The sequence below is a fragment of the Stegostoma tigrinum genome, chromosome 21, assembly GCF_030684315.1.
Source record: "Stegostoma tigrinum isolate sSteTig4 chromosome 21, sSteTig4.hap1, whole genome shotgun sequence".
In the NCBI taxonomy this organism is placed as follows: domain Eukaryota; kingdom Metazoa; phylum Chordata; class Chondrichthyes; order Orectolobiformes; family Stegostomatidae; genus Stegostoma; species Stegostoma tigrinum.
Genome location: NC_081374.1, coordinates 44831781 through 44854926, shown reverse-complemented (window position 1 = coordinate 44854926; position 23146 = coordinate 44831781). Strand labels below are relative to the sequence as shown.

The 23146-nt window shown below is 40.6% G+C and overlaps 2 protein-coding genes across 3 annotated transcripts in view; both read left to right on the top strand.

Annotated features, from left to right (window-relative positions):
* The window catches only part of LOC125462862 (sodium-coupled monocarboxylate transporter 1-like), an 81862-nt gene extending 73678 nt beyond the window's left edge, over window positions 1-8184 (top strand). Inside the window, exon 12 of the mRNA XM_059653229.1 lies at window positions 7065-8184. Within this exon, the coding sequence (XP_059509212.1) occupies window positions 7065-7122 (58 nt within the window). The 3' untranslated portion in view covers window positions 7123-8184. The remainder of the gene's footprint in view (window positions 1-7064) is intronic.
* A 3911-nt stretch (window positions 8185-12095) lies between these two features.
* LOC125462696 (sodium-coupled monocarboxylate transporter 1-like) overlaps window positions 12096-23146 on the top strand; it is an 84178-nt gene continuing 73127 nt past the window's right edge. The window contains exons 1-2 of one of the 2 annotated variants that reach the window (XM_059653227.1): window positions 12096-13149; window positions 13319-13478. In XM_059653227.1, coding sequence (XP_059509210.1) covers window positions 13323-13478 — 156 coding nt within the window. In that variant the 5' untranslated portion in view covers window positions 12096-13149; window positions 13319-13322. Of the gene's footprint in view, window positions 13479-23146 lie in introns of both variants that reach the window. The other variant, XM_059653228.1, reaches the window with a different exon arrangement.

Here is a 23146-nt window from a genome sequence, read left to right as displayed (position 1 = left end):
AGGCCCCCCATACGCGTGAGGAGAAACAGGAGGTTAGAAAGTTGAATGGAGAGGTGCTGCAGGAGGGAGAACTGTAGATTTCTGGAATATTATTTTTGCGGTTGGTGGGACTGTACAAGTCAAATGGTTTGGATCTAAACACACCGGGACCAGCGTCTTTATGCAGAGGTTTGCTTGTGCTGTTGAGAGGGTTGAAACTAACTTTGGGGGCGCTGGAATCCAGAGAGAATGTTCAGCAGGAGGAGCTGCACAGCCCAAATTAATAGAGACAATAAATGAGTCAAGAAGACGAAGACATTGTAAGCCAGTTGAGGCACGAGGGAGTTTTGCAAAGTTGGATTGTGGGGAACTTGAAAGTGCGTGGTAAAGTTAAGTCAGCGTAGCTTCATTAAGGGGAGATTATGTCTGACAAATCCGTTGGAAGTATTTGAGGGAGTAATGAGCAAGTTAGACAAAGGAGAGCCAGTGGACGTAATGTATTTGGATTTCTAGATGGCCTTTGTTGCACAGGAGGCTGCTAAATAAGATAAGATGCTGTGGTGTTGGGGTAAGGGTACAGAATTGGCTGACTGGCAGAAAGAAGAGAATAAGGGAGTCTTTTTCAGAATGGTAGCTGGTGAATAGTGGAGTTCTGCAGGCGTCAGTGTTGGGACCACAACTATTCATAGTATACATTAACAATCTGGATGAAGGAACTGATGGCATTGTTGCATAGTTTGCAGATGACACGAAGATAGGTGGAGGCATAGGTAGTGTTGAAGAGGCAGGGAGGATGCAGAAGAACCTTGACAGGCTCAGAGAGTGGACAAAGAAGTGGCAGATAGAATACAATGTGGAAAAGTGTGAGGTTATGCACTTTGGTAGGAAAATTAAAGGCAAAGATTGTTTTCTAAACAGTGAAATGCTTCAGAAATCTGAAGCATGAAGCAACTTAGGAGTCCTAGTTTAGAATTCTGTTAAGATTTAACACGCATGTTCATTTGGCAGTTTAGAAGACAAATGCAATGTTAGCATTTATTTCAAGAGGGCTAGAGTACAAGAGCAGGGATTTATTTATGATGCTCGAAAAGGCTCTAGTCAGAGTGCATTTGGAATATTGTGAGCAGTTTTGGTCTCCATATATAAGGAAGGATGTGCTGGTGTCGGAGGGGATCCAGAGGAGGTTCCCAAAAATTATTTTGGGAGTGAAGGGCTTGATGGTCATATGAGGAGTGGTTGATGACTCTGGGTCTGTACTTAATGGATTTTAGAAGGATGAGAGGGTTCTCATTGAAACATTCAATATACCGAGAGGCCTGGATGGACTGGACATGGAGAAGGTGTTTCCACTAGTAGGTAGTAGCTAGTTTCTACTCGTACCCAACGGCACAGTCTCTGATTGAGGGGACAACTGTTTCTAACTGACTTGAGGAGGAATTTCTTCAGATAGAGGGTGGTAAATCTGTGGAATTTATCGCCACAGAGGGCAATGGAGGCCAAGTCAATGAGCACCTTTCAGGCAGACATGTTCTTTATTAGTAAAGGGATCAAAAGTTAGGGGGAGCAGTCATGAGAATGGTGGTGAGAAACATATCAGCCATGATTGAATGCTGGAGCAGACCTAATGGCCTAGTTCTGTTCTTATACATTATGGTTTTATGGTCTTATCTTTGTGGTAGAGTGACACCCACAGTGATGTTACGAAGGGAGTTCCAGGATTTTCACCCAGTGACACTGAAGGAATGGCAATACAGTTCCAAGTCAGGATGAAGTGTGTTGTAAAGGGGAACTTGCAAGTGATCATTTATTCACGCATCTACTGCTCTTGTCTTTCTAGGTGGAAGAGATCACAAATTGCAAGGTAGTTTGCCACAGAGCTCTGGCAAGTTGCTGAAATTCACACAGTTAGAATGGACACTGTGTGTCACTGGTGGGATGGTGAATGTTGAAGATGGTGGAAAATATTTGATCCCAAAACGTTACCTTCAGAAGATTTTACTCTACAAGTGACATTTCCGTTTCCCAAATTTATTATTTCGATTGAGTCTACCAGTTTAGTCCTGAACTGTGTTATAGTTTGAAATATTCATACTTAACAGATGTGCAAGCAGCAGGGAGTTGGGCTTTAGATTTAGAATAGCTGTAAACACTCCTCAATCTAAGCTCCCTTTTATCAACAGTCTATTTCACAGTAAAACACCATATGATTTTTGCCATACATCAATAACAATCTTAACTTAAACATTCCTGAAAGGAGACTAGATTTTGAAGCCATTGGTCTTGTAGTCATCAGAAGGCTCTGATTCCTTGTTTCCTTTTTGCATTGTTTAAGTTCTGTACTATCAAACAGTTATTGACAACCTTCAACTGTGTTCTCGTTTTCAATTTCAGACCAGCGATTGCAGACACGTTGTATTCAATCTCGTATCTTTACTTGAGCCCAGTAGGAACTGTGACTGTCATGATTGTTGGTCTGATAGTCAGTTTGCTGACAGGTTAGTGTTTACTCTGAGTTTATCAAAGTTTAATAGGCAGGTGAGATGGTATTTTAAAGAGCCACAGTGCAATATTAGTTTCTGTGTAATAAAGTGTAAATTAGATTGAGCAAAGAGCATGTTCTTTTACCCAGAAACGTCCAAATACGAGCTGCTGTCCATCCTGAATAAGATTGAGTTCTGGCATCCTCACTTTGCAGCAGATCTCTACATAATGAATTTAGGGATCCATATTTTGCAGCAGATGCCTATCGGAATGGGCTTGGGGATCCTCACTGCAGTTGATCCCTGCAGAAATGAGATTATGGATCCACACTTTGCACCAGATCCCCATGAGAAGGACCCATTTTTTGCAGCTAATCTCTCTGGGAATTTGGCTGGGAATCCACATTGCAGTTGATCCCTAAGGGAATGAGATTGTGGGTTCACACTTGACAGCAGAATAAGAATGAGTTTGGGCATCCATCCTTCGAGTTTCCAACATTGACACAATGTGTCGTTGAAAAAACCAAGTAGGAGTTTGAGTTTCCTCTGACAGTAGTCAAGCTGGCTACTGACATCAAGTGCCAATGTTTATTTAAGATCTACAGGTTTTCAACCTGAAATGTTAATTTTGTTTCTCTCTCTGCAGATGATACTGAAAATTTCCAGCATTTTCTCTTTTTATTTCTGATATCCAGTATCTGCTGTACTTTGCTTTTGCATCAGAGTTGTTTTTAATCTTCACAAACTGAAATTGACTGAACCATCTCAGACATTATTTATGTAAAGTTAGTTTAACTGAAGCACCAATTTAATTAAAAATAGTCATCACAGCACAATTCCTGTGGCTGGCCTTACACTTCAGATATTGTGAAAGTTTTATTGTGAAGATGATGCTGTCTGAAAGACAGAGTATCTGGTCAGAGTTTGCCAGAACTTCTCTTTAGCTGTTTGTTACACTGTGAGAGAATTACTCTGCCAGTCTGTTCCCATCCCTGAATAGTTTAAATCAAACTGATCTCTGTCCTCTAGATATTTTAATCAGCCTGTTCACATGTTTATGCAGGTATGTGGCACAGGTGGGATATGAACCTGAACGGTTCTGGTCCAGAAACAGGGACACTAATACCATGCCACAAGAGTCCTCATTTGGCTGAGAGATATTTTCTGATTAAACTGTTCAAAATGTGATCACACACACCTCTGGAGCCAGTGGGACTTGAACCCAGGTCTCCTGGCCCAGAGGTAGGGAAATTACTACTGCACCACAAGGAACTTCTAAATCGTACTGCACCAGGTATTTCCAGGCAGTCTACAATACAGGTAATAACCAGACCTGAATTTGCTTAGCATCCGAGATCAATTATTTTGAGATTACCATGGCCATAGGCCCTGTTTGGCCTCCATTAGTGATGGTGACTGTGATCAGCTTTTTGCTCTGACAAGAATCAGTCCTGAAATCACGTAGCATTTTCTTCAATCTCAGTCAGTTTTCAGAGTGGTTGTTTTTGTCATGTGATTGATGTGCACTGAATCTGCTACTGATTCCCATAGGAGGGAAGCAGAACGTGGTGGACAAGAAGCTGCTGATGACTTACAAGGATACGCTATGCTACACCTACTATGTCAACAGAAGTCTGCGTTCTCTGGTATTTGATGATGATTAGCATAGATAAAGGATTGGCTAATTATTAGATGGCAGAGAGTTAGGATAGTGGAGTAGTTTCAGGATGGCAACCTGTAACTAGTGGAGTGCCATAGGGATCATTGCTGAGGCCACAGTTGTTTAAAATATGTACTGACTTGTTTGAGAAACGTGAATGTCAAGTTTGCAGATGACACACAAATAGGTGGGAAGGCAAGTGGTGGCATATAGACATGTTTGAGTGAGTGGGTAAAACTTGGGAGATGGGAGTACAATGTGAAAAACTGGGAGACAATGCATTTTAGTTGGAAGAAGATCTGAACATTATTTAAATAGGAAAAGACTGCAGAAAGCTGCAGCCCAGAGATTTTGGAGTTCTTGACATAAATCACAAAAAGCTACCATCCAAGTTCAGGAGGTAAATGGAAGCCAAATGGAATATGCCCTTTATTTCAAAGGGAATGGAGAATTAAAAATAGGGATGTCTTGCTAAAACACTGCCACGCACTGGACCACATCTAGAATACTGTGAACAGTTTTGGTCTCCTTATCTATGGAAAGATCTGTTCTGGAATTGTAGGCAGACCAGAGAAAGTTCATTAAGTTGACCAGAAACTGGACTGGCCATATAAATACAGTGGTTACCCAAGCAAGTCAGATGCTAGAAATCCCATAACAGTGCAGCTCCGACACCATTCAAGAAACTTGACACCAACCAGGACAAAGTAGCCTGTTTGACTGGCACCAGATCCACAAACATCCTTTCCCATCCCAATGACACTTAGTAGCAATAGTGTGCACTTTGATTTTGTTCCTGATTTACAGCATCCACAGTTCTTTTGCTTTTTATTTACCACCATCTGGACGTTTCACTTCAAGCTACTTACCATCCAGAACTGTAAATATATTGCCATTCTTTCACTGTTGTTGGGTCAAAACCGTTGAAGTCTGCCCCTAACAGCATTCTGGGTCTATCTAAAGCATATTAATTGCAGTGGGTAAAGAAGGCAGTGCACTGCCACCACCTTCTCAAGGGCAACAAGAGATGGGCAATAAATACTGAGCCAGCTTGGAACACCCACACCCAATGAGTAAATTACACAAAACGTTAATACCAGGTAATGTGGGATTTTCTTATGTGGAGAGATTGAGTAGGCTGAGCTTATATTCATTAGAGCTTAGAAAAAATGAAAGGTGAGCTTAATGAAATAGATAAGATTCTTAGGAGTTTTGACAGAGTAGATGCGGTGAGACTTTTCCCCCTTGTGAGTGATTATGGGATCAGAGGATATAATTTTAGGGTAAGGCATTGCCCGTTTAAGTCTGAGATGGGGAAGAATTTCTCCTTTTGAGTGCAGTGAATTGAGAGAATTTATTACCAGGAAGAGCTGTAGAGGCTGGGTCATTAAGTGTATTCTTGGCTGAAACAGTCAGATACTTAATAAGGGAATTGGGTGTTATGGTAATAAGACAGGAAGATGGATTTAAGGATTATCAAATCAGTCATAATCTCAGAAGGGCAAAGCAGACGCAATGGGCTGAGTGACCTACATCTGCTCCTACATCTTATGGCCTTGAGGATTTATGCATGAGAATGACAATACTGTTTCAACTGTGGTTTGGGCATTGATGGATATTTTAGACCAAATGAGAAATTCTCTTGTGTTTAGTGTCACTGATTTCACATAACTGTGTGCCTTATGTTCTGGAATAGGCCTTTACTCCACAGTCTGGAGTGGCTGGGAAAGGTTCTGGAAAAGGGCTGGGAATGAGTATTGTATGTGAATAGACTAATGAATAGAGTGAATTACTAACTACTTTATAGTACTACTCACAGCAGACAATGACAAGATACTCCACAGTCTTGCTGGTGATGTGTTAAATCCACTTTTCAAGTGAAATTCTCCAGTCGTCCTGTGTTTAAAAAGATCTTCATTCTTGAAGATTGATATCCTCAGCAGATCTCCCAGCTGTGTAAGTTTCAGTTTGTCCCTTCTCAGCTGAACAAGAAGCCAGAAAATCTCTGTGCCTTTGTATTGAAGTACACAATAAGGGACACAGGGTTTTCCAATTGACGCAGTTTAAAATTCTGCAAGCAGCTGAAAAGCAATTCCAGTGCTAGTTTTCCAAGTGCTCCATCAGCAAAAATAACAAAGCAAAATCGATGTCCTCGCTAGCAAATCAAATCTCGAATGGGTTCTTCACTTCCATCTAAGTCAGCCCCAGGCCAGAGATCTGTTATCTTATGGTGAGAGATACTCAAGCATATTTAGAGAACAGCCATAAGACTGAAAAAACTTGGGCATTTCTACCTAGAAATGACAGAGGGATTCTTAGTAAGTAATGGACCAACTAGTGAGAAATTGAGTTGTGTCTAATATAGCCAGAACACTGATCTAAACCAAATCATTTCCATTGGTCAATGAGAAATCAACTCAAATTGAGAATTCTTTTTTCCCATGAAGAGTGCACATGTGAAATGAACATTTGGGTGGAAACATTAATATGAAACACTTGGAATGTAAAACAGCTGGATATTTGTAATCAACCTGTCTCAGACATGTTGTGACACACCTCTGGAACATGTGAAACACTTGGAACGTAAAACAGCTGGATATTTGTAATCAACCTGTCTCAGACATGTTGTGACACACCTCTGGAACATGTGGAACTTGAACCCAGACCTTGTGATCCAGCTGTGGGGACACTACCACCACATCATAACAGCGCTGAACGAAAATTTTTATTTCCTTGAGTTTCTCCTAAGTGGTCACCAAAACGTTTTGAAAAATTAATTGTGCTGACATACTGGTTGATCAGTTGAGAGAAGAACCTGAGGAAGCTTTTGGCTATATGTATTTGCAGAGTGGATTTCCATACACAAAACTAGATGGAACTTATTTATGAAAGACTGTGAATTGATACTGTGTGTGCTGTATTCACTCTTGATGTTGTTCCTTTAGATGTTGCCCCCTCGGGACCAACAGGATGTGGTTGCCAAGGAGGAGCTGGAAGCAATAGCTGACACAGAAAAAGTTACTCCCACATTCACTGACCAGGAGCCCATATCCACTGCTGAAGAGCCCATATCCACTGCCGATGAGCCCACATCCACTGAACATGTGCCTGATTCTGAGTAACAGAATCGGGAATCCACAACAGTTATAGTTAGCATGTGGGCTTTCTTCGATAAAAGTGCAGTAAACAAGTCATCAGACTTTGGAGATACCTAACACAGTGGCTTAATGTCTGTGTAAAATTGCCCTGTACATTATTCCATCGATCACTGGATCAGAAATAATATAAACCAGTTCTTATCACCCCTCCCAGTACTTCTCTTTCCCAAACTGCAGTGTAAATGGATTAATTTTTCCATTGCATTTCCAGTCAGATCAAACGAGCAGAAACAGCTCTGAAGATTTTTTACGGTTATAACTTTAAACATTTTAATGTCTGTGTTTTTAAAACTTTTGATGTTATTTGCATTACTTGGGTCAGTGTCAATGTCTACTCCCATAAACAACCCTCATTCTTGTTCTCCACGTGGCTGTGACAAGATCACAAAGTCAAACTGAGAACTTGTGACTGGATTCCAAATTACTGGCGTATGAATTGCAGCCACATGCCATACCTGTTTGGAGTGGAGGGATTGATCATAGACTGCTGTTTGCAGATCAGAGAAGGTTTCACATTCTGAAGTGAACTAAATCAGACTTGGCACAACTTTGTGCAGCTTCTAGCTCGTGTTCCAGCTATTGCCAGCAGTACATTAGCTTCATTGGAGCAACTGCTAAGAATGTTTCCCTGTGTAACAAATTAAGGCCCATGCTGCTCCCATCTAAATCCGATGTGCTCCTCACTCACCGTGCTCTCCATCCAGACTCACTGTGCTCCCATCCCAGATCTATTATGCTCCCAACCACACCCACCATGCTCCCCACCCTTCCAAATCTCCATCCAGACCCCCCCTGCTCCCTCCTAGACCATCCTCTTTCCTATCTAGACCCACGCTGCTCCCTATTCATCCTGTTCCCCACTCAGACCCACCAGGCTCCCTACCCACCGTGTTCTCAACTCAGAGTGACCCTGCTATTCGTCTAGATTTTGTCTTGCTCTGCATCATTTCTTATTTGATGTTGTAATGAGTTACAAAATATGTTCAGACTTGCTGTGAAGTGTTTTTGTCAATTCATAATTACATTAAAACTATATCAGTTTGTTCTTTCACTCTTATACACATGTTATTTGGACACTTTTTAGACATTAGAATAAGCAATAAGATTATGAATCCATTTCACATGGCACAAATTAGATTGATAGAAACTCTAACACACTAGCATGCCATAAATCAGAAGAGAGTTCTGATAATAATCGATATAGGGTCTGCTTAAGGAATGGTCAGAGTATGGTGGGAAAATGTGGGCACCAAGAAAGATGGAGAAAAAGAATGAAAAAGAGTTTGGAACAGTGAAGGCAGTATCGAGAAAAAGGGTCTTCAGAATAATCTTGAAGCAAGAGGAGAGTTTATAGCATGAAGAATTGTGGGCAGCACTGATAGAGGTTGAGGTGTTGAGGGAGAGAATAAGTGTGCTAGATATTGTTGATGGAGGGTGTGAGGAGGGAATCAAAAGACTTTTGAAGGTCCTTGAAATTGTATTGTTTGTATCGCCTATTTTTTTGTTTCTGTGTAAAACTGGCAAGAACATCTGGGCCATTTGGCTGAACTGTTTGATCAACTATAAAGAGCCAATTAATTTTACATTTGTCTCAGTGAATTTGCCAAGGCAAAGGTGATTTATTTGGGTGGGTAAAGGCCAGGTAGCCCTGAGAAAAGCACAACTACGGGCTATTTTAGATTTTCCTGTGCCTTGAATGAAATATGACATTATCTTTTGTTGGCATGAATGGATTTTATTGCAAGTTTGTCCCAAACCTGACCACAGTCACCAAACCTTTAATAAATATTAAAACTGGCAGAAAATGTGAATGGATGCGAGAATGTCAAAATGACGTCAGTGTTAAAAATTTTAAAGCCGTTTTGACATCTGCACTAGTGTTAGCTGTAACAAATAGTGTGAAACCATTCATATGTGGAAAATAAGAGCAGGAGTAGGCCATTTGGCCCTTCAAGGCTGCTCCACCACTCAATATGATCATGGTTGATCTTTCAATATCCCTGATATTGTCCCATACCCTTTATTCCCTTGAGCTCCAAATGGCACTTCCAACTCCCTCTTGTAAATATTTAATATTTTGGCCTCAACTACTTTCTGTTGCAGAGAATTCCATATACTTGCCACTCTGGGTGAAGAAATTTCTCTTCATCTCTCCTGAATTGCCTATGTAGACTGTGACACCTGGTTGTGAACTCCCCAGTTATCAGGAACATCCTTCCTATGTTTACCCTGTCTAGTCCTATAAGAATTTTATAAGGAACAAAAACAAAGTTGCTGGAAAAGCTCAGCAGGTCTGGCAGCATCTGTGGAGGAGAAAACAGAGTTAATGTTTCGGGTCCGGTGACCCTTCCTCCGAACTGATGGTGGCTGGGAAAACGTCAGTTTATATGCAGAAAATAGGGACATGGTGGGGTAGGGAGTAAACGATAAGATAGAACGCTACCGCACCCACCTCCCTATTTTCTTCATATAAACTGACGTTTTCCCAGCCACCATCAGTTCTGAGGAAGGGTCACCGGACCCGAAACATTAACTCTGTTTTCTCCTCCACAGATGCTGCCAGACCTGCTGAGCTTTTCCAGCAACTTTGTTTTTGTTCCTGATTTACAGCATCGGCAGTTCTTTTGGTTTTTATTAAGAATTTTATAAGTTTCTGTGAGATCTTCCCTTCAGTCTTCTAAACTCCAGTGAATATAGTGGGTATTGATACAGATAACATCAGAATGGGGACTGTTTTACTGCAAGATGATGAGATAGGGTTTGAATGATATCCATTATTTTTCAATGGAACTGAATAACAATAATGAATATAGTCCACAGTGGAAAAGGAGACATTGAGTCTCACTCTAGCTGTACATAATTTTGAAATACATGTCAGCAACAACAGGGAAGAAACTAGTATTTATATGGATCCCAATTCTTTAATATTCATAGAAAGATTTTAGGACAAGAATTTGCAATTATTTCAATGGAGCTTAGTTCTTGGACAATTTAGTTTGAAACTTTTACCACACAGAGTGTGGTGCACATATGGAACAAGCTGCCAGAGGACATGGTAGAGGCAGGTACAGTTACAACAATTTGAAATACATTTGGACAGGAGCATGAATAGGAAAAGTTTGGAGGGATATTGGCCAGCCGCAGGCAAATGGGACTGATTCAGTTTGGGATACTTGATTGGCCTGGACAAGTTGGATCGAAGGGTCTGTTTCCCTGCTTTATGACTCTGAAAATTATTTGTGTGTTTGGAAAATAGGAAGTGACGGTATATGTTTTAATGAGGGTCCAAGTGATATACAGTGTCTTATGTTATATCCATGAAAACCTTAGTAGATATTCATTGTCCCCAAATTAGTTGCAGTAAATGTTGATGTATTAGCCCTGTGCTGTCATAGAAGTAGCATTAAGTTAATTTTTGATGAGAAATTAAATGTCTGTTAAATACATACTTCCTTCTATGGGCAGAGATGTGTTGTAGGGTATGTGAATTGTGAACCCAAGAGCATGTCAATTTTTCCACTGTCTGAGGTGGCTTAATGATTACCTTTATATATACTTCTACAGCCAAGGTGATTTATTTTCAAACCTTTTGAGAGAGATAGCTTTGCAGGACTCATGGGATTTTGTCTGCATTAGAGTTTATGAGTGAACAAGGTAAACAAGGATGCAATAAACTTGTTTGGAGGATGGGAATTACTTTGGTTGCTCAGAAACAATTGTTTTAATTTCAGTCTGGGGCAGTTGTGCAGAAGTCTTGGATGAAGATGGATGTGTAAACCAATTGCTCCTGAGAAAAGGAGAAGATAGTTAAATTTGTTAATAATAGTATTTAACTTAGAAGGAGTTTTGTCGTAGTGCCAGACCAGAAGTGTTATGGTAAAATCCTGAACAGGTTATTTTAAGCTGAGAACATTTAAGTGTAGGTGTATCAGATTTTCCAGACAGCAAGTTGAAGTCACATTAGAGGCGACAAAGGAGGTTTTTTTTCCACTGGTGTGAGTACTGTATAGGGTGCTTTTAGGATTTGCAAAGGAGTGTTTTGGGTTAAATGGGATTCTAGACTCCTGTGCCTGAAACTCTTTTTGGTTTAGTCTATCTTATTGTATCATTTGCTGAAAAAATTTGTTTTACTGTTAAAACAAAATCATAACATTGCATGCTTACATTTCAGCGAAAGAACACCTTGTCAAAACCAAAACAGTATATGATCTATCAAACCAGACTTCAGTCTGGGATCTGAAATGTACAGTAATAATGTGGTGGACTCCGAACTGTTCTATGGGCAGTTGAGGAATCGGCAATAAATGCTGACTCAGCCAGCAGCTTCCACATCCCTCGAATGAACAAGAGAGAAAAAAAATCAACTGGGAATAGAAGAATTTGAAGATATGTCTGAAGAAAATCCTTCATTTTGCCTTCTCCTTGACCAATCGTGTGGGATTAAGAGGCGTGACAAAAGTGACCAAGGTGGTCAACAAGGGATAGTAATGGATTATCTGTAAATTTGAATTGGATAAGTTGTTGCTTCAAGTACAAGCATAAACACTGACATGGTCCTGTCAGGATGAAAGTCCTCTTTAGTTTTGGAACTTTATGATACAGAATAGAAATGAACTACATCATCCACAGGAAATCACCACGGTCCCTTTCTCTAGCTGCCCAAACGGAAGAAATCTCCGGACATAGCAACAACTGCAGTGGCGGACACGCCAGGTCAGGGGCTGCTGCTGGTCAGTGATGGTCACTATGTGTTGGTACCAAGAGGGGGCGGGGGGACAGTCATCGGGGGGAACAGGGCACCGCCCGGACAACCAAGGGGATACCTTCCGGCGGCTCCTTCCCTGAATTCCCCTGAGGAAGGCGGCAAAAAAAAAACCTGACAGGATTCTCTGGCGCCAAGTCCTTCGCCTACCTTCCGTTGGATCCCGATTCCAGCAGAAGGAAGGCGTGAATGGTTTCTCAGTTTGTAATTAATCAGACGGAAGCTCCACCCGCCATCACATAATTCCCCCCCCCCGCCCCATTTCCACTCCCGCCAGAGAATATTCCATTCTCTTCCCAGTAGGTGGTCTGTACAGACTGAGACGATCTTTCTGAGGCAATAGGGTTGAGATTTCCAACAAACAGGAATCTCTACCCCCTCCAGAAGAGGAGGATACAGCCAAAAATAACAGGCAGCCACTCACAGGAACCTCAACTGTGAGGCTGTCCAGGTTCAAAGGAAAAACGACTAAGGAAAGAATATGTTAACACAAGAGAAGCAGTGAGGGAGAAGACCAGCACATCTTTTGTTGTGATTCCAGATCCAAATATTCAAATGCTTACATACAGCAAAACATGCAATAACCTGCACTTCAGTTTCAAATATAAATATTGTCTGTGATGGCTAATGCTTGCTTCTCAAATTAGGTGTTTGGAAAATTCATTTGAAATTAGTTGATAGAATTAATCAATAGTCAACCAGTAGATCCTTTATAAATTGGGAAGTAAGGTGACTTGTCATTCAATCAGGTAGGTGCAGTGCAAGGATTTTTTGGAGTTGTGCCGTTTGAGAGGCCAAGAATCAATGTGTGACATGAGCTTTCTGTATCTCTGTTCTAGCTGTAGTCTACATTTGCTTGTGATCTCTACCACATCTGTTACAAATTTCCTTTATTGTTTAGCATTTTCATGAAATGCACAGAACAATTAGACAAATTCCCCTGATGTTTTCTCTTGAGTCTTTTCAGAAAACTTAAGTTTTGTTTTGTCAACTCGTGTTGATATTCAAAGTTTTCAGAAAGTTTATTTTTAAACTTTTTGTTCAAACTCTGAAGTGTACAGCCCCAACTTTGAATCAGTTTGGAAATGTCTACTCCCAGCACTTCTGTGGGTGAGTTCACTGTGTGGGATTATGTAGTATTTGTACTTATGCTGGTCACTTCAGCACTCATTGGAATCTATCAGGCAATTAAAGCTAGGGGCCAGCATAGCAATGTCCAGTATTTGTTGGGAAACAGACAGCTGAGGGCATTTCCTGTGGCTTTGTCCCTTGCGTCCAGCTTTATGTCCGCAATTACAGTGATTGGGACGCCAGCAGAGGTTTATCGCTTTGGGGCCATGTTCTTGATTTTCTGCTTTACCTACGCCATCGTGATCGTCATCAGTGCTGAATTCTTCCTGCCTGTATTCTACAGACTGAATATCACCAGTACTTATGAGGTAAGAACAAAAGCTGATTTTGAAACTCATAATCCTCTATCCTCAAGACCAATTGCCTAACAATGATTGTTTCCACAGCTGTCTCAGCTCTTCTGCAACCCTCATTCATGCCTTGTTTCCGTTTCCTCTGTTCTTGATTAATCTAATGGTCTCCTTGCCAGAGTCCTAAATTACATCCTACATGACGTGATCTAGATCTCCACTTGCACCTTAATTAATATGAAACCCTGTATGCTCATCATCTCCATTTTCACTGATCTAAATTAGCTTCTATTCCTCCATGTTCACAAGTTCTCATAATTGTTCTTAAATCCTTCCATGACAACCCTTCTCCATCACTATAACTCCTCCTTACGGCACGGTGGCTCAGTGGTGAGCACTGCTGCCTTATGATGCCAAGAACCTGGGCTTGATTCCAGCCTCGGTTGACTGTCTATGTGGAGTTTGTACGTTCTCTCTGTGTCAGAATGGGTTTCCTCTGGGTGCTCCGGTTTCCTCCCACCGTCTAAAGATGAGCAGCTTAGGTAAATTGGCCATGCAAAATCGCCCGTAGTGCCCAGGAATGTGCAGGCTGTGTGGATTAGCCATGGGATATGTAGGAATGGGGTGGGTCTGGATCTAATTTTCTTCGGACGGTCCGTGTGGACTCAATGGCCTGCTTCCATACTTAGGGATTCTATGACATTCCTCCAAACATACCATCATCTGTGATCTCTGTGTTCCTTCAGCTTTGACTTGTGCACCCTGCTCTGGTTTGATCAACTATGAGTGGTATAGAAACAGAACATGCTGGAGAAATGCAGGAGGTCAGGCAGTGCCTGTGCGGAGAGAAAGTTAATGGTTTGAGTCCAGTATGACTCTTCAGAACTCAGAAGAGTCCAAAGATGACTTATTTCAGGCTTGTATATTGTTTTTCTCTCCACAGATCTTGCCAGATATGCTGAATTTTCTAGCAGTTTCTGTTTATATTTCAGATCTCAAGGACTGTATTACTTTGTTTTTATTTAACTTGTAGTGGCAGTGCTTGTAGCTATCTAGTCCTCAATTTTTGACATTCTGTTCCTAAACCTGGTCATTGCTTTCTGTCCTTTAAGTCAGTCTTCCAGACACTTGGTCGCAAGTTGAAATGTTTGTGGGATTTTATTTGGGAACTTGGGTTGCAGTAACCACTGAACACAAGGCTAGTGTAGACTGTACACATTTCTTGCCTAGAAATGATGTACATAAACGTGGTAAAGAAGGGCTTCACTGTTGCCTTTTCCATCGGGTCTCAATTCCATGTGATCTGACATCATCATGACATAGCTCCTCATGAAAATGATCTGGAGCTCTAAATTGAATATTGTTACATGTAGCTCTAGTCTGCAAAATTTCTTTAAATTTGTGTTCAGTCCTTGTCTGACGATGTTCCCCTGAAGCACCTCAGTATATCCTACAACATGATCGGTTTTAAATAAATATGAGGAAGATTCCTTTTATGTCGATATAAGTGTTTACATTGTGCCCTCCAGGACCTCAGTATGTTCCAAAGTGCTTTGTAGCCAATGCAATATTTTTGAAGTGCAGTCAATGCTGTAATAGACCCACAGTAAATTCCCACAAACACAACTGGCATACAAGATCAGAAAGTGAAAAAATATTAATGGTGAGAAGATAGTGACCCTTCTTCAGAATTCCAGATCTGAAGAAAAATCACTAGATCTAAAACATTAACCCTGCTTTCTCTTCACAAATGTTGCCAAACCTGCTGAGTTTTTCCAGCAATTTCTGATTTTGTCATAAAACAGTACAATCATCAGAGCAAGCCTCTCATGTTATCTACTTCCAATAATCCTCCCTTCCCAACTTCCCTGTTGAGAGCAATTTCTAATAGAAATGCAGGTCAAGCCCACGGAGTACAGAATACTTCAAAAATGATCAATGTTATAATATTGATCAATCTTCACATAAAATACAGAACAAAATCTGAATTACACAGCGAACAAAAACACTTAGCATTTGTCAGTCAGTGCTTTCAACTCCAAAATACCACAGTTAAATAAATGTCAACACCTAATATTTATGTAAACAGGTGAACAATGGTCACTTAGAGGAGGAATTGGTGAGTTTCTAGAACTTGCTAAACTGTGTTCCAGTATCACATCCTTCAGTAAGATCATAAAATCCCTGCAGTGTGGAAACAGGCCCTTTGGCCCAACAAGTCCACACCGAACCTCGGAGCATCCCACCCAGACCCACCCCGCTGTAACCCACCTAATCCACACATCCCTGAACATTATGGACAATTTTGCATGGCCAGTTTACCTAACCTGCTCATCTTTGTACTGTGGGAGGAAATCGGAGCTTCCAGAGGAAACCCATGCAGACACAGAGAAGAATGTGCAAACGCCACACGGACAGTTGCCCGAGGGTGGAATCAAACCCAAGTTGCTGGCTGTGTGAGGCAGTACTGCTAACCACTGAGCCGCATGTCACCTAATGATGGCAGATGGGTATGGGAGTCGAAGGGGACAAAATTATGAAACTGAACTCTGACCAGCTCAATTCTGCAGTCACAGAATTCATTCACAAATAATGTGCCATTCGTCAAACATAAAACATAGACCATTCATTCTGGAACTATTTCAAGCCAAAGCTTGAGTCTATACAGCACAAACTGTTTGTAGTAAAGTAGTCACAAGATATTTCAAAGAAGCTATACCAGACAAAATTTGATACCAAGAATTAGTTATTAGAACAGTTGACCAAATGATTAGATCATATATAGGTGTTAAGGATAACAAGAAGGAAAGGTGAGAGACAGAGGTGTGGAGGGGGTTTCCATAGCATGGGACCTAGGCAGTTGAAGACATAGACAGTACTACTTTGGGACTGCTCAAGTGGCCAGAATTGGAAAAATACAGAGATTTTGTATGGTTGCGAGGAAGAGTTCCAGAGATAGGGAGGTATGAGGCCATGGAAGTATTAGAAAACAAGAATTACAAATGGCATCACTGCCAGATTGGGAACTAATAAGGTTGATCAGTGAGCAGAAGGAAGATGGATGAATGGCTGTGAGTTAGAATACATAAAGCAAATGATTGTATAAAATCACGTGGAAGTTGAGAGATGGCAAACCCTTTAGAACAGCATTGGAATAGTTCTGACAAAGAGACAAGATTTCAATGGCAGGTGCTTGAGGCAGTTACAAAGGAAACGTAGAAATGAAACTACACAGTATTGATAATGGAGAGAAAATTGCAGTTCACCCTCTAACAGTTTCCAGAAAGAGGACTGGAGTTGGTGGTGAGGGAATCGAGCTTGTTGGGAAAAACCAAGACGATGGTTGCTGAATATTTAAGTTTGGGAAATACTGACCCATTGCGATGATAGAGACATAGTGTAGACTTTAAACATAGAGAGGTGGACAAGCTGTTGAACATAAGCACATAAGAAATAAGAGAAGAAGTAGGCCATTCAACCCATCATGTCTGTTCCACAATTCTGTAAGATTGTAGTTAAACTTCTACTTCAACACCATTTTCCTGTACTATCCTGATTTTCCTTAATGTTCTTAACATGTACAGATTAATGTCAATCAAACTCAATGATTAGGCCTCAGCAGCTCTCTGAGGAAAGAATTACAAAGATTTACCATCTCCTAAGTGAAGAAATTCCACCACATCTCAGTCTTAAATGGCCTATTCCTCCATTCTGAGACTGTATCCCCTGGTCTGAACTGCCTGTCATGCTAGTGAACACACCTATCCTGCAACTACCCTGTTGATCAAGTAAGAATTTTGTATGTATGATTCAGATTGCCTCTCGTTCTTCTAAACTCCAGAGAGTGTAGATCCAGTTTGCCTGATGGAAGAAGAAGTAATCTGCCCATCCCAGGAATGAGTTTGGTGAGCCTTTGTTGCACTCCCTCAATGAGATGTCTGTCTTTCCACAGATAAAATTGCACATGTACTGCTCAAGTGTATTCTCATCAAGCATCTATAATATTGCAGTAAGATATCTTTGCTCTTATACACAAATCCTCTTGCAATGTAAACTTAAATACCATTTGGCTTTGCAATTGCTTGCAGCACCCACACCTTAACTGTAACCAGTCCATTCTATATCGATTTACACAATCTATTACTATACCCAATCCATTGCCATCTATTAGTGTCCTGTTCATTACTGTATACAATCTATTAATTGAACCCAAACTGTAATCAACCCAATATATCAACATTAATGATGTATTAATGTACCCATTTTCTCCTTTCTACAGCCTCCTGCCCTGTAAGAGGAGAGATACAATTCCTATGTATTTCCCTTTTCTTTCTTCATTGCCTGAGGCTACTTATGCAACCTCCAGGTGAAACAGTTATTTCTTTCGGTTAGTGTTCTGCAATCACTACTCATAAAGTTCTGAAGGGGTATAAAAAATGGATACTGAGTAATTGCTGGGAAATATACAACACGGGCCATTATCTCAGTATAAGGACCAATTATTTAGCTCTGAGGCATGGAGATTTTCTTTTACTTAAAGGATTGTGAATCATTGGAATTAGCCACCTTGAGAATTGTGGATGCTCCATCATTGAATACATTTAAGGCTGGGAGTGACAAATATTTAGCCTGTTTAGGAAGCAGGGATATGAGGAGTGAGTAGGGAATGAAGTTCAAGCCCAAGAACAACCACGACCATATCGAATGGTGCAACAAGGCCACATGGTCTACTGCTGCTATCTCTTCTGTTCTAGTGATACCTATTCAGTATCTACCATTCATATCTCCCCTGGAGACCTGTCCCATTTCAACTCCCATTGATTTTGCTCTGCAAACTCCGTCCTCTTTTAGTATGTCATATCCTCTACTCTGGAAGATCTTCCGCTTTATTGTTATCTTCTGTGTATAGGATTTGTGTGTAAGCTCAAAGATATCTTGCTGTAATAATATAGAGCCTCGTTGAGACCACTTGTGCAGTACATGTGCAATTTGACCTGCTGAAAATCCACTACATTTTGAACATTGACTATTTCTCATGAAAGGCCAACGATATAATATTAACTCTGTTTTTGTCTCCACAAGGGATGCAAGACCTGCTTAGGTCCTCTGCCATTTTGTGTTTTTATTTCAGATTTCCAGCATCTGTAGTACTCAGCCTTTATATTACAATGTCCAATCTATTACTGTACTTGATCTATTTCTGTACACAGTACTTTACTGCAAACAATTCATTATTATACTCAAATTTTTGTTACTGTACCTGATTCATTACTGAACCTAATCCATTATTATGCCACAACCCTTTACTGTACACAGTCTATTATTCACAATTTATTGCTGCACAAACTGCAATCAATTACTGTACTAAATCCAATACTGTATGCAGTTTCATTACCTGATATATTACTGTAACAAATCCATTATGGAAACCAATCCACTAATGAATTAATTATAGTACACAATTGATCCCTGTACCAAATCTATTACTGCACCAAATTGTTACTGTAAGCAAACTTCAACTGTCTCTAATTCATTGTTATCAGACAGCTCATTAAATTAATGACAGGACTCAAAGTCAGCTTATGTTTATTTATTTCATGCATATGCCAGGAGTGCCAGTCTTATCACTGTGAAATGTAAACCTAAACTCTGGCATGTTATAAACACCTCCAAGATTATTTTTAAAAATTAACCTGTTCTTAATCAAGCCATTCAGAGATGTTATTACACACCTCTGGAGCAGGTATGACTTGAACCTGGACAAACCAGACCAGGATAGAGCCACTATCAAAGTGTCACAAGAGGCTGCAAGCTTTATACGTATCAAAAATGGCAAAGTTGCCATAGTCTGACTGAATCATAGGGCAGTCATCAGTGTGAGACAACTCCAAACATATTACATTATCTGCTGTTTTCCCCTGAGTGTTCACAGGCATTGTCTGTATTTTTCATAAGGCCAGCTCTATTTTACTAATATTGCAGCTCCTTCAATTCCCACAATGGCTGGGGTTACCATGACGTCCTGCATCGTTGACCTCACCTCCCAATTAAGATGTAGTGACCCTCAAGTTAAACTTACCACCAGTGATCTGTCTCTAATGAGAGACCGTCCTTTGGTTCTTTAGGACGCTGGCACCTTCTACTCCAACCTGTGCAGTTCCTATACTTCTACCCTTCCTTTGTACTTCTGTTGTTCCCATTTCTATTTACAATGTGGCTGAAATTTTAACTTTTAACTAAATGAAATTGATTCAAAGCCTTAATTACTTTACGTAATTAATATCTGTACTGTTACTAAACTATTACTCTCTCTAACACTTCATAATATGAAATACATTTTCAGACATGATCCATTATTGAACTTAATCCATATTTGACTATAGTGTAGGAGTAAATTACTGAAGATGCCGGAATCTGTACTGAAAGCAAAAAATGCTAGAAATCAGATCACGTCAGGCAGCATCCGTGGAGAGAGAGCAAGCTGTCATTTTGAGCCTAGAACGCTCTACATCAGAGCTGTGGACAGGGCAGCATTTCCTTATCTTCTTCTATGTCAAGAGTCATTCCTGACTGACCTCTATTGAAGTTAAAGATTTCTTCAAGCTAGACTACCTTCACCCAGCCTTCATACAATTTTTTTTAAACCTTCTCCCTAAAACAGACCTTTTAAAAACTGACGACTCACATCTTATCCCTCTTTTACTGTTGTGTCTGATGTCTATAGAAACATAGGAATAGGAGCAGGAGTAAGCAATTTAGCCCTTTGACGCTGCTCCACCATTTAAAATGATCATGAATGATCTTATCCTGGTCTCACCTCCACTTTCCTGCCTGCTCCCCATTGCCCTTTGTAGCCCTTTTCATCAGAAATCTATCTTTTTGAATCTGTTGAATGATTCTGCCTCCACCACATTCTGGGACATTGAGCTCCACAGATTCACAACTCTCTGAGAGAAGTAGTTTCTCCTCATCTCGGTTTTGAACCTACCTCCTCTTACTCATATCTATGACCTCCTGTTTGAAACTGTCCCACAGGGGGAATCATCTGTTCAGCTTGCACCTAATCAATTCCGTTTAGCATTTTGTATACATTAATCAGAATCCCCCCCATCCCCGCCAATTATTCTGAACCCCAGTGAGTACAAGCCCAAGCTATTCAACTGCTCCTCATTCAAAAGCCTTTTCTTCCCTGGAATCAATCTGGTGAACCTCCTCTGAACAGCCTCCAGTGCTATCTTCCTGGACACAATACTCCAGGTGTTGTCTTATGAATGCTGTATATTATTGTAACAACACTACTTTCATAATCCAGTCCTTTTGCAATAAATGCCAGAATTCCACTTGCCTTTCACATTATATGCTGCACCTACGTACATACTTTCTGTGATTCGTGCACAGATGCCCAGATCACTCTGTACTGATGCACATTGAATCTGCTTCCCATTTAAAAATTAATTTGCCCTTTATTATTTCTATCCAAAATGGACAGCCTCACACTCATTCACATTAAACTCCATCTGCTGGATTCTGGCCATTTTCCTAGGCTGTAAATATCCATTTGTAAACTCTTTATATCCTCATCACAGCCTGCTTTCCACCTATTTCAGAATCATCCATGAATTTTGCTATGTTACACTCTGTCCCAGATTGTTTATGTAGATTCTAAATTGTTAAAGTCCGAGAACTGAGCCATGCGGCACCCCATTAGTTACAGTTTGCCGTCCAGAGAAGGACCCATTTATCATGACCCTCTGCTTTCGGTTGGTCAACTAATCCTCTATCCAAGCCAGTGCTCTACCCTTAAACTTTTGGGATCTAACCTTCTGGACCAAGCTTTTATGCTGCATCTTGTCAAATGCCTTCTGGAAGTTCAGATATACCAAGTCCATTGTATGTCCATTAACTGCTTTGCTGGCAACATTCTGTGAGAACTCCAGCAAGTTTGTCAAGCATAACTTGCCCTTCATGAAACTGTTCTGACACTGGTGAATTGAGCTTTGTTTTTCCAAGTGCTCAATTATCTCCGTTTTATGATTGATTGACTCCAGCAACTTCCCCACTTAAGAGGTCAAACTATCTGGCCTATAGTTTCCCACATTTTGCATATCTCCTTGTTTGAATAAGGGTGTCACATTAGCATGTTTCTAATCCACTGGTACCTTTTCAGAATCCAGAGAATTTTGGAATATCGTAACGAATATCATCCACAATCTCTGCTGCCTCTTCTTTCAATACCCTAGGGTGTAGGTCATCAAGTCCCAGGATTTTACCTGCCTTTAATCCCATCAATGTGCATGGTACTTTCTCCCTAGTTGTCGTAAATAATAATTATAGCGAAGAAATTATTCATTTTGGCACTTTTGAAAGCATATATCCCTATGCACCCACTGAAATCCACTGCATGTCATTTCTAATTGAGGTCAGAACTCAGAAACAATTCATTTCGTGTCAAAAGACGAGATATAACTAGAAACGACTACTTATGACTTCGGAGTAGAAAAGGCTACTTAGGGAACTGAATTGATCTGTGAATGTAGCCTTTAATCTAAAGTGGATGCAAAACATGGATCCATGTGTAAAATTTTTAAAAGAGCAAAAAGATTAAGAATCTCTTAATTGCTGCTAATAGGCATTAGTTTTCTTCTGTGTGTATTTGATGATTTTTGGATACCTCAGAACATAGTAAAAATAATCGTTTGGAAATAAAAATGTAGAAAGTTGATCACAATACACCAGGATTCTGTCAATTTAATAACTTTATAAAAGAGTAGCAAACAAAAGGAAAATGGAATGAAATTAGTTGTGCTGTACAGTTGAATACACTTAAAACAGCCCGGTTCCAAGGAAAACTGTCTGACAAACTGGGTCAGTACCTAGTTGGTTATATTATTTTGCTGTCTGCGACAACACTGCTGTAACTCAGGTCTAAGATTGTGTTTGTTGTATTATTTGGTAAATCTCAAGAAGGCAGTACACCTTTAAGACGTCATGCATGTGCTGCCCTCGAATACGAGGTCCCCTTCTTACTCTCTGTTCATTTAATCGCTCAGTAGTTAAGCAAGCAGTCAGCCAGACTGCCAGTTAGTTCACCAACTAATCAACTGTACAATACAACAGTAATCTAAGTAAAGATACAAGTTATCTGCATATGTAATTCTGAGATGTCAGAGTGTGCGTGGTTATTTGTTAATAAACTTCCAGATATATGATTCAATATGAACCTTTTCTGTGGTATATGTTACTTGGGCTAACATATAGAAAACCACAAGGTGCCCATCGGCAATGACACTACCCATAGCAGAGAAGATCACCACAGTCCTCAACCTGTCTGCTGGGACTTTCTGTTAAGCCAGATGGTGGCACGGTGGCCCAATGGTTAGCACTGCAGCCTCGCAGCGCCAGGGACCCGAGTTCAATTCCCACCTCGGGCGACTGTCCGTGTGGAGTTTGCACATTCTCCCTGTGTCTGCGTGGGTTTCCTCCGGGTGCTCGGGTTTCCTTCCACAGTCCAAAGATGTGCAGGTTAGGTGGATTGGCCATGCTGAATTGCCTGTAGGGTTCAGGGGTGTGTGGGTTACAGGGGGATGGGTCTGGGTGGGATGCTTCAAAGGGCAGTGTGGACTTGTTGGGCCAAAAGCCCTGTTTCCACACTGTAGGGAATCTAATCATGGGCTCCATTTCAGAAT